Source organism: Rhea americana, unplaced genomic scaffold (genome assembly GCF_003343005.1).
Source record: "Rhea americana isolate MKP2758 unplaced genomic scaffold, rheAme1 scaffold_91, whole genome shotgun sequence".
Taxonomy (NCBI): domain Eukaryota; kingdom Metazoa; phylum Chordata; class Aves; order Rheiformes; family Rheidae; genus Rhea; species Rhea americana.
The window spans coordinates 921,789-934,471 of record NW_028187100.1 but is presented as its reverse complement, the minus strand read 5'-3'; the positions used below and the strand labels follow the sequence as shown (position 1 = coordinate 934,471).

At 34.2% G+C, this 12,683-nt stretch overlaps 1 protein-coding gene across 2 annotated transcripts in view; it reads right to left on the bottom strand.

The window, feature by feature from the left end:
• The window catches only part of BMAL2 (basic helix-loop-helix ARNT like 2), a 34,152-nt gene that overhangs the window by 18,866 nt on the left and 2,603 nt on the right, over window positions 1-12,683 (bottom strand). For both annotated transcript variants that reach the window (XM_085324444.1, XM_085324445.1), the window contains exons 2-5: window positions 7,159-7,306; window positions 5,814-5,849; window positions 3,251-3,289; window positions 466-623 (exon numbers count right to left, since the gene is read on the bottom strand). In XM_085324444.1, the coding sequence (XP_085180570.1) occupies window positions 466-623; window positions 3,251-3,289; window positions 5,814-5,849; window positions 7,159-7,306 (381 nt within the window). The remainder of the gene's footprint in view (window positions 1-465; window positions 624-3,250; window positions 3,290-5,813; window positions 5,850-7,158; window positions 7,307-12,683) is intronic.

Below are 12,683 nucleotides of genomic sequence, written 5' to 3'. Positions count from 1 at the left end.
TATTAGCAGTACAGCTAGTGGTTTTGGTAGAGCACTACAGGTACTGCTGCTGTCGAAAGTATGAGGGAAAATGGAGAGTTAGCAGAACACATATTGACTTAATTACAAAGCATATCCTTAGCACAGAAAAAAAAATTAGACTTTGAAGCACTGTTTAATGCACAGCAGAAAAAAAGAGAAACAAAACAAGAAATGAAATTTTGGAAGATATAAGTATGTAAATTTAAATGAAGAATAGACAAATTACAGAGATAAACTTTTAAATATGGGAAATATACAAAATCACATACTACTGCTAATGAACAAGAAGTACAAATGTATCTAGAAATGATTATGTAGAAGTATACACTCAATTGAATTCAGTAAGTATATAAAACAGATTAGTTATTTATCATTAAAGAAAATATGTATTATAATTCTTGTTAGAAAAAGCACTTTTAGGATTTTTTTTTTATTATAACCCACCTTTTAAAGATTTTAAGTGTTGCACAGCCATCCGTAACACTGTAAGCTTGTCTAGTTTTCGTGCCATGGGATTGCACTGAGGTATCATAGCAGACAATTCTTCTATCAGATTATTCATTTTGTCTCTTCTTCGTTTCTCTGTCTGACTGTGTGCCTCTCTAAGAAGAATTATTTTCAGAAAGATGCACAACAATCTCCCCCTCCACCAACACATCTATTTAATTTGAGAGCAGAGCATACCACAAAAAATACTACTGTGTTGAAAGTTTTCCTTGTGCTTCATATACTTGACGACTGAACTGGTTTAACTTAAACAAAGCAGCAAATCATAATAATGATGTGAACTATTGAGAGAAAAAACTGTCAAGCAACAACTTGATTATGAAGACTTTTACAAAGTTGTGAAATTCTCCTTGTGATCCTTGAGGGTCAAGTGAATACCTTGACAGTTTACTGTATATCAGAGATTATTTCACATCATTAGTAATCACTGGAAGACATTTCTGCCTCCTGGCCCTTCTGATGCTATTTCTACCTGGCCTGTGTAGCTCAGATGAGGGACTCATTCTACTAGCTTTGTTATAATGAAGAATGCTCCAAGAAGCACCTGCTAAAGCGCCTTTGAACTCCAGTTTATAAAAACTCACTGTACTTTTAGATGAGCAGTATCTTCTTGTTATCTAGCTACCTTAAAAGTCACTTAAGTTGAGGTAAGACACAAATAGAAGCATTTATTCATAGCACAGCATAAGCAACAGACAGCACATTTATATATGCTTATAAGAGATACTGTGGAAACTGAAAGAAAAAGCTGTGCCTCATCTATTTTCACTAGAGCTGCTTCAGAATGTTTCCCTTTCAGTCATGGGATAAGGTGGTAGAAAGGGTTTCAAGCTCTRTGCACACCTTATATCTCAAGTTTTATCTCTCTGTAAGCCTCCATCCAAGATCTCAAACACTCTTCTAAGAGTTTTCATCAGAAAAAACCCTCTTACTGCACATGACAGTACACATTACAAATCTACTTACATCTTAGGTCATCTCTTCTTTAATTCCTTCTAGTATATTAGGCTTTCTATCTAGTCTACCTCCATCTAACACCCTCCAGCAGGTCAAAAGAAGTTTAATTCATTCTATTTCCTCCTTAACCAGAAGGCAAACTGGCCACTCAATTAAAATCAAGGTAACTTTTCTTCCTGATTGAGACCAAACACAATTGTAGTGAACCAAACTGCGAGACAAAGTTTTGTGTAACTCATCTCTGAAATGCTTCCTCTGAGGCATACTGTTACAGAAGTTAGTAAAGGTAATTAAGTTCACTAAATCTAGCCTGATGAGAAAGAATAAAGTACAATTTTAAAGTCTTCTATTATATCTATTACTTTTCTTTGGAAGGGAAAAGAAAATAAAAAAAAAATAAAAGAAATTCCTTTCCCTGCAAATAAATAAATAAATTTGGGTCATTCACCTAAACAATCTGCTTTTCTCTCTCCCCTAAAGCTTATTAAAAATTTACTTTCATCAGCTGATTCTCAGTTCTACAGATTCACCCAACTTCTTCTTTGTGTGAGTCAGCAACAGTAATACATTATGCATACTCCTTCAAATGCGAATGTCTGGAAGACAGATACAAATATATGGGCAAACAGACCAATATTCCACATTGGGAAGATTCAGTAAGAACTTATGGAACCTAGAACAGGTAGATACAGAAATTCCAGTGATGACTGGATGATTCAAAAAGCCTTCTATGATATTCACCAGTTATAAAGAATGGAAGAAAGTAATTTCCTCTATCAGCTTGTACCAACACTGGAGAGGTACACCTGCTAAGCAAACCTTCAAAATGTCTTCCAACTTTTCCAACTAAGGAACCAATACTTTAGAGAGAAAAAACCAACAATATAACACGAATGTTATCAAAGCACTACACAAAATAGAATCTTGCATAGTGACGGGAATACTCATTAAAGAAAAATGAATTTTGGAGTTAAATAAAAAAGTCTGTAGAGATAATATATTTTGGAATGAACTTTGTCATTCATTTCTTCTGTTAAACTACAAGAATATTTCACAATTATCAGTTAACATACTGTAAAAAGACTACTTTTGACAGCAGAGTGAATTGTAGGTATCTGCTATTACATCTTTGCTAACATGCAGAAAAGACAAGTTTTATTCTGAAATAACTCTAGTTTTACTAAGTGGCTTGCCTATAGTTTAAAATAATTACTTGGATGAATCACAATTGCATTCAGTCACACTGGGTTTCAATGAATTTTAATGTGGATTAAGGTAAGATGTGAATTCAAAGCGCAGTGGCAATCCCTAAACAATTCCCTGTTTAAGCATTTTTTCAAGAATAAGAAGTCTTTGACATGCTCTAGCTGCATCTACTTTCACTTGGAATACTTCACAAATAACTCCATGTTTACACAAACCTAAAAGAAACAATCCCCAAACTCATACAGTCTCTCTTTTTATTCATCAGCTCCCTTTATACACAGCTTGAGCGACTTCATTTAATTCTTACCTCGAAAATTCTAAACCTCAGGTATTTGCTAATGTTTGAGCTATTCTGCAACACAACTCGCACTGAAGTTAGTAGAAAATAAAATCCCAAAGACGGCTCTAACAAATAATGTAAAAGTACAGAAAAATAAAGGAAAAGGTGCTAAAACTGGTAAATATTTGGAAGTTTTGATGTAAATAATCCACAAACTCATTTTTTTAGTGTGCATTTCAGTATTTACTAGCAAAATCTACTTGTCTTGTAAATTAGTACCTGAAATCTTTTATTTTAACATGTTCGTCATCTTCACTCCTAGAGAAAACAAGATACAGCTTTTTAAATTGCATATTTAATACTAGACACTTCTTTACTCCCATGAATTCAAGAAGATACAGGAAATTCTAGAAAATTACTACACTCCAATAAAATCAAAGAATTATCTATTAAGTGATGTATAATACAAAGAGAGAACAAAACATAACTTTAAATGTTCACAAAATTATGTGAACATACTATAGAGATATTTCATAATTACAGGTCTACTTATATTCTAGAGAAAACAGAATCAATAGAACATCAACTRGTCAAAGCTCCGACTTGATTTTTTTTTAATTTTGCAAGAGATATCCTCTATTGTGTGATTATTTCCAAATTCTCACTGCCAAAAGATAAAAACAGTTCTCTTAGCTTAGATTGGGCCTAAAATATCATCCTACAATTGCTCATGAGAGCAAACAATTAAGTATTTTCCCTTACTATACAGTAATAACTAGAAAGAGTTCATATAATAAAATTGTAAATGAAAGAAAATTAATTGCTTGTATCATGAAAAGCACTTGGCAGAAAAAAATATAAATGATGATTCAAATGAGAGTAATTATCTTTTTTTTCCCTCCAAAAATGACTGTATTCTTCTCCAACAGCTTTTAAAAATGTCATGAAGTGGCTTAATCACCATCTTGCAAATTTAGTATAAGCATTTTTGTTCTGGCAGAGGGAATTCAGAGCAGTTCCCACGTTAACATTGGCTACTGCTTGCTTTAGAAGGAAGGAAAACAAATATGAGTTTTCCTGAATATAGCTGCAGCAGTACTTCAGCTTTTTAAATTTAGCAATGGAGCCATCTCATGCTACACTCCAAGCTCCATTTGACAGGAGACTCACTAGCCTCAGGATTGTCCCAGAAGAGACGTATGTTCTACGAGAAGGGAAGCAGGGAGACAGGCCAATCAGTCAGCTGCCGCTTCCCATGAGAAAATGGAAGCAGGAAATAGAAGAGTAGTTGGAGAATAGAGATTTATGGAAGATCTTGAATGCTGCTTCCGGCTGTCAGTGGTGTAACTAAGCACTGACCCCTGTGAGAATACAGCAGCACCACAGCCAAATTAACCTAAGATTCAGAGAGCCAACTCTTCAGCCTGGGATTTTGCTAGAACATAGGCTTCTTCTAGACAGTGTTATCAATCAAAACACAGGAGTAGGTTGGGTTCACATGACCTTAGGTCTTTTCTTCAGTGAAGCTGTTTCAGATTTAGAGGAGTTACCTATAACTAATTATATAGATATGTATGTATGTATGTATTTAATAAACTTTTATCAGAGATGTGTATGTAGTATGAACTCTAACAGTTACTGGACTACAGTCTGACTGCAAAGTGAAAACAGATAAAGGAAGCCAGACCAAGTGCGATGAAGCATGTGGCCTATCGACTAACCCTCCTCTCTCAGGAGTGCAATTCAGGTAAGAAACTAGAACAACCTTGCTGGTCAAGKAATCAGCCACAGTCTTTGATGGGTTTGTATAGCCTCTGTCATAACTGCTGTGCTGTTACTGACAGAAATAGCTAGGTTAAAACTACTTTGATTATATGAACACAGGATGAATTACTACCTTGTGGCTGTAATGCAGGTGTATTTAATTTTTACAAGCAAGRATAGAATCTGGATTATTCAGAAAAAAATAAATAAAATCTTTTGCTGCATTTTATGAAACGTATTTCCCAATTAAAGAGAGAAGCAGAGGTCTTAAATGCAAAGAAGAATCATTTTTGAAACACTTTTCTATCATGGGCATCATGGAAAAGTCTACAAAGAAACAAACAATTTTTCTTCAGTGAAAGATTTTAATAGTATTCAATAAGCCACACACCAAATACTGACCAGAAGGATAAAACAGAATACTGGATAGCTACACACAAACAAACATACATTCTAAGTAAGATAGTGGGGTGCAGAAAAAGAAATTACAAAAAATAAACCACATAATTAAGACTTGTCCTGTACTGTATATTTCTCATGCCTTTTTTTTTTTTTTTTTTTTAATGCTGTGCAGCCAATCTTAATTATGGCTTGTTGTAATAGAATTTGGAATAGAATTCTTTCTCTGTAATAGAATTCTTTCAGCTTATGTTTGTTAGGTTTATTTTTAAAAGCACATTGACAAGGTTAAAAATCAAATAAAAAATGTTTACATGGACCAATCACAGATGAGTATCAAATTTTCCCTTTCCCTCCCCAGCCTTCTTATTCCACTGTAACACTTCTTTTTTTCCCCTTTCTTATCTTAATTTCAACCAGAACAAGTGAAGTCTGGCAACGTTATAAGCAAGTCAGTGTTATCTTTGGAAGAAATATCAGAAAATTTTAACAATGGATGGACCTGTCTATCCTGTTCATTAGCTACATGTGTATCATCTCATATTGTACAAATTTATGCCCTGCAAATCTGTGCCCTTATATAAGCATTTTTTAAGGCAAACAAACACACAGCTTATCTTACCAAACAGAACGAGTATGTGACATGAAAATAGTAATGCGTTCATTTATAAAAATGTACCTTTTCTGAGGATCACCATCAACTTCAACTGTGTCCCTGCAGGAACAGGTAATGAAGTAAGTTGAATGAACTTGAAGCACAGCAAGATGATTTGATATAACAATGAAAAAAAGTTACAGAAAAGTGTTACAGAAAAATTTCAGTTAAAATGCTGTACTTCAGCAAGACCATCTGCTTTTAGGAACTAACTYGTTCTTGTAAAACAACACTGTTTCGACTGAACAGTCCATCTAGCACGTGAAAACTCTTTCTGACAGAAGTTTCATGATTATCAGGGACTGATTTAGACTTTAGGGAAACATTATTGATGAATCAGCATCTTTACTTAACAGATAAAATTAAATACAAGTGCTACTGAAAAACAATAGAGATATTTTTTTCAGAAACTAATGTAGACCCCTGGAAACTCCAGAAATACAAGATGCACTTGAAATTTTGAGTTGTACAATTTTATCAATATCCATAGTATGGATACATTCTGAAGATCAATGGATTATATAGAAGGAGTACAGATTAAAGAGAACTGCTTTCATAACCACAAACACAAATAAGTTCCCTCTTTCCCCCCCTTTTTAAAGGTGGCTCCTCCACGCTAGTCTGGAGATAGCAGTAATGCTCTAATCTACACGCTGACTTGTCCTCACTTGTAACTGGCAAATGTTTAAAATACAGCTTAGAATAGGTCACTTTTTATAAACAATTCCTGTTTCTAAACATATGTGTAACTAGCACTTGTTTGGCAGCTATCAAAGAGGACAAAAGAGTTGAGTGTATCATCTCAGGAGTAAAGGGTGACCCACTTAAAGAGGCTGAGTATTAGTGCAGTAAGGTCCTCATTTTTAGGTCACATCCTGTCTAGGTATTTAAGTAAATAGCTGCCCTGGTCACWGAAGAAGCAGTTCTGATTCTGCAGTTCTAGATCAAAGAGCTTAACTAGTAATCTTATTTCACACTTTAAGATGATATTCTTGTGCACACTTGTGAGACTTCAAGAAATTTAATAAAAATTCCCTACAAACAAAACTTGCCTTTAGTTGGTGAAAAAGAAAAAAAAATGAGTTAGGATTGAAATTTCAGCATTAGAGATGCACTACCTAGATATTTCAGGCCAGAAATCAGCATTACAGAATCCAACATATATCTCCTGGATTCAAGAAAAAAAATTTTTTTTACAGTTTTAAACGCTCAGGACTGCCAAAGAATGTATATTTGGAAGAAACTGTAATAAATAATCATAGCATATATGGCATTTCAAGAAAGAGGATTAGAAAGTTACCGTATCATTGAAATAACAGATGAATTTCTCATCTTTATGTTGAGGCACAAACTGAATCAATTTGCTTACTGGTTATCAGAATCACTTCCTTTGCGCTTCCTTGGAATCTCAGCCACAGAAATGTTGAAAGAAGTGGTGGCAGCAGGCTTAGATTTTGTATTCATGAGGCTGGAGACTCCAGAATCAACACATGGGCTTCCACTTACCAGGCAACTATCTGTGAACGGGGGAGGAGGAAAGAAAAAAAAAAAAGTGTCCAACAACAGCTATAGTATCATGCATCTATCCTGATTTTCATTTGGGAAAAAAAAAAATCCAATTGGTGACTTCTAGGCCTCTAACATAGAAACCATAAAAGCTGCACTGCTACAACGTAAGTCTAAAAACAGCATCTTGTCTCCTCACAGTCATATAATGGTCTCAACAACGCAATCAGCACACCAATAAAATATAACACGTACCTTTCCTTCTCCTCACATAATCTCAGCAGACTATACTTAAATCCTCCAATAGCTCAAATATCCTGCTGCTAAATCATAAGAAGATGTAGCATTACCAAGTAGATGAAAATACTGAGACTGATTCTAATTTAAACTTTTTAAAAAAAAGCATAGATATGCTTTTTAAACAAGCTGGACATCCAAAAATGCAGACTTGATCTAACAGTGCCTGAAATAACATCTACAATTACATATAACTCCAGTCACGTCAGTTAAAGTAGTGCTAAAGACTTGTCAAGCTCTATCTCAGACTCCCCTTTAAAATTCTCCTCTCAATCAAAATGGCTTTATTCTGGGAGGGGACAAAAGAGCAGTCACAAGCCAAAAAAATCCTATCAATCAACTGGAAATCAGTCTCAGGGAATCTAACCACTACTGCACTTTTTCCTGTCCCATTCTCTTATTTTACAGATGATCTGCTAATACTTGTCATCCATCCTATCTCAATGCATAGCTATCACAAAGCATTACCCAGTTGATGTTTAAGTACAAGAACAAAATTAATTCTGGTTCAAATGTGGGCAATCATATATGCTTCTTGCACTAGTGAGGAAAGTATTCTGTATTATACATCTAAAAACAATAAAAAAAAATCCATGAAGGGACAGATGAAGGTTTAACAACAGTCATTTAATGTAGTGAGCATCTCCTATTTTTAACAGGAGCAAAATCCAAGTTGGACACTTTCAAAATCTATTAGAAATGAAAACTGGATACTTTTTTCTGAGCACTGTTAACACCTTTTCACATATTTTTACCTATGCTTTACTGACATCACAGAACAATACATGGTATATATTTCTTCTCCTCTTAGGTGTAAGCACATCTTACACCAGAAATTTTACATCCTAAGTTCTCATTTTTTGCTAGAACGTTACTCTGGAGAGTACTAGAGGCTAATATTTGAACAACAGTTTGCTAAGTCTTCTACTAATCCTCTCTCTACCAAGTCACTGTCAGCCCCTTTTAAAAATCTCTTTGACTATTAAGTCACAAAGGAAGTTAAAAAAAAAAAAAAGAAAGAAAGAAAGAAATAAAGTAGTTAGAAAACCAAAGAATCAATAAATATGTGACAAGTAAGTAACAGTCTGTAGGCACCTGCAAAGGAACCAAAATTTATTCACTCCAGTTATACCACATATTCACATTAGGGATATTAAATAGTTATTAAAAAAAAATGACACCATAAATACAAGGACAGCCATGGTATATGTTTGAAACAGTCTGATTTTATATTTCTTCTATAAATGCTTGCACTTAAAAAAAATCCAAAGGCATTCTGTTTGTAAAGACTAATTTTAATTCACACTGATATAAACAGCAGTCTACAACTACTAGATTAAGCTACTGAAGTATGATTGTACTTTATAAATATTTATCAAAGAGTACTGACTATACAGAAACCTAAATCAAAGACGAGACTGCTTTCAGCACAACAGATCCTTTCATCCTGTAATAAAGCAGGACAGAACAGACCCACTGACCTAAATACTCTTTTGCACACAGATGGCCAGTATGCTTTCTAAACCACTTCCCTTTAAAGAAAGGAAATGAAATTAATTGATATATCTCTTAMAGCTTTTCCAAATTATCCCTCATATGATCAAAATAGCCATCATTTTTCTCAAGCTCAACTGATATATTCTTAACACTGCATCTATTTCTTCTCCATCTCCTATTAACATCCTTTTCACTTTTTCTTAATTAAGAAAAACACAAGTTTTTAGATTATCAGCAACAACAATCCATTAAGAACTTGTAAACTAAAAATTTTAGGTGGTATGCTGCATTCTTAAATACTTGATACGTTGAATTTTTAAATAGTATCAAGATGACATCTTAAATGCCTTCTTAGATAAAAAGATAAAGGAGCTGATACTGATTTCTGCCATGTAGAGCATGCAGCACTGAAATACCCTTAAAGAGTATCAAAATAAACAGTAAGCCTAAAACAAACAAACAAACAAACAAAGAAGGGAAACAAATCTAAAGTCTCAGGATTAACACACTTAGAAAAGTAGCTGTACAGAATTTAACAGACATTTTTTCTTTAATACCTAATACTCATTGAACAAGAAGCATACAGAAGGAGTTCACACGGCAAAGTCAGTTTCGAGAAGTCAATAAAAGCGCTTTAAATTAATCTCTTGCAGCTTTCCATAATAGCTATTTTTATGATGCTAGGTGATTCCAAGGTGCTTACCCTCTCCTTGAAGACTGTCTTAACMTCCTATACTCTGTGATGAAAGATTCCTTTACTTATCTGGCTATACCACTTTGTGAGGGATGGATAAAGGATTTAAAGATCTTTTGGGYCAGAAACAGAATAACCTAGAATGCAACCCAATAGCTACAGGGTGCATCTACAGCAGGAAAAAAAGCTAGATTCTGACCTTTATTTGTGCACCTGACTTAATTTTTAAATATTTTTAATTTTGTGAACATTTTCGTATCACTAATACCCCATAAAACATATGAAGCAAAACTAAATGTTACCCATATTCAGAGCATGCTTGATGATCAACAGTATTCAGAAGGACTGCGCCCTACCACAAGTTTATTTTTTTGGAAGATTTAAATCATTGGCCAAGTTTTAAATTGCTGAAAATAGTTTAATTTAGCTACAGAAATTTTGTTTTACTACTCCAAATACCATTTTTTAAAAATCAGGCTGGTTAGCAGGTCAAATAAAATTCCAAGTGAGAAATACTTAAAAAGTGTAAGATGCACATTAAGACAGATGAAAGTAATATTGAAAAAAGAAATCACTGTAATCATTCTCTCTCTTAAAAAAAAAAGCATATCACAATATTACAAATACAGCATACGAAAAACAGCTCTTCTCAGTAAATGCATTATAAATAAAAACTATTAACACTCTAGTATACTTCATAATCAGACAAGACACAGTTTTTATGGAACAGTTATCGATTTATACAGTTTTTACCACTTCAACACACCAGACCATATTCTACTAAACTTCAACTTTTCTCATGTCTTCTACAATAGAATTTTACAGTCCTGAAGAGGGCTCGTAAGGAAATGAACAGCTTCAGATGAGCCATATGAAACTATCATTCGAGGGTGGCATAGGAAGTAAAGATATATGAAACCAATTCTATCCCTGAGTTCAGGGAATGTTCTGTGTAAATCATACGCACTGCAGTAACAAACAAGACTTGAGGGCCTTAGTTTCCACCTTTTTCTAACATACCTCATACCACTTCTGTTACTGTCAATAACAACTTCAAAACATACCATATTTCCGAGCTGCTGTCATCACTATCTGTTTTAAAGTTCTCCGTTTCTAAACAAACACATCCTTTCAGAAAACACTTACGGTGAAACTCCACCTGCCACTAAAGGCAAGATTCATCTGAGCACATAAAGATGCCCACATCTAAACTAGCCATTCCAGGCTTCCTTAATATTCAATGGAGAAGAGAAGACATTTCTAGGGTGATTCATCTCAACCTAAAATAGATTCCTTCAGTTGGTTAGATGAAATACAACATTTCTAGGGTGATTCATCTCAACTTAAAATAGATTCCTACAGTTGATTAGATGAAATACAGTTTATGAGTACCAACTTCCCATCACTAATAATACAGAGACCTAAGTAACTAGCTCAGATGTTGATATACCTGGTAGACATCTGAAGTTGGGTGAGATGAAAGTCACCCAGAGATGACTATAAAACTACCATGCAATTGTTAAAATGTAACATAGACAGCACCTGGTGGATGACATGCAACAAGATTAAGTCCAAGGCAATCTTTTAAACCTGTAGCCTTGATTACGCACTACCATTTCACAACCTCCCTTTCTGTTAGTCACAATATTACTCCTTGTAGTCTTTCTTCATAAAATATTAATATAGTATTAAAACATTTATTTTGACTTTTTTAAATTATCAAAAGGAAATCAAATAAGAGAAACAAGCACTGCAAAAGTCAGCAGAAAAATATAAGCTATGCAAAAATATTARTTTAGTGACAAAAGCTATCAGTCCCCATTCAGACAGTTAAAAAAAGAATGTCTAAATCTATTTACCAGGATATTACTGTGAAATACACTAGAAATAAAGGTCACAGGGTAAATAGATTTTTAAAACTTACAGCTGGCATTCTTCACATTTTAAGAAGAGAGGTACACACTAGACACCTTTCATGCTTATAGAATTAATTTCCATGTTGCATGTCTGCAACTATTTAAGTTATCAGTGTGGTAATGCTGGTATAACCTTTCTAAATACAAGAAGGCATTTTCATTCCAGTTTCCTATTTTAAAACACTTTCTGGCAGAAGGAGGGGGGAAGAAAGAAATWGCTTTGTACTGAAATTCCTAAGGTTACAGATGTATTTCTCAGAACATTTGAAGAGACTTCTATGAGAACTTCTGAATTACCAGAGTATTAAAATATTTATTTTCTCATGTTGAAAAGTATGCTTCCCTGGCATGTACAGTAACCACTAGCAAGAAATTCAAGCTTTGACAAATTTAAAGACGACAAAATTGTGTTAGAAGTGAATGTGATTAGGTGGCATATAATTTTTCCTTTTTCATAACCAGATGAGTAGCTTATTGAAATCTAAATCTTCTCACTCAAGCTACTAGACTATGCCTACATTAGTAAATACTGTGGTACATCAACAAGTCTGTTTAGAAAAGCAGATGGTACAGAAGCCCTCATTTCTATGTAGTTCAGGGGTCTTTTGTTAAATCACATTCAGTCTGGTTCACTGGACCAAAAATCCCTACAATGCAAGAGTTTTAAAACTGTCCAAGAACCAAGTGCAGGTTCAGTCCCTTATATTGTAGTTAGGAGTACATGTGGGGTGTGCCTGCGAGTTACACTAACCTTCCAACACTAAAATTCTGGTGTAGTTTCTTTTGAGATCAACCTGGTTTGTTCATACCCAAACCACTACACATTAAGTGGAGACGATTGAGGATTTACTTTAAACAATGCTACTGCTCTAAATAAAAATGCTAATTTTGATTAATGCTCCGAGTACTTACCCCTTTCAGGATCTCAATCTAAAATCCTTACAAGTGCAGTCATACACAGAAGCAGACACACACACACACACA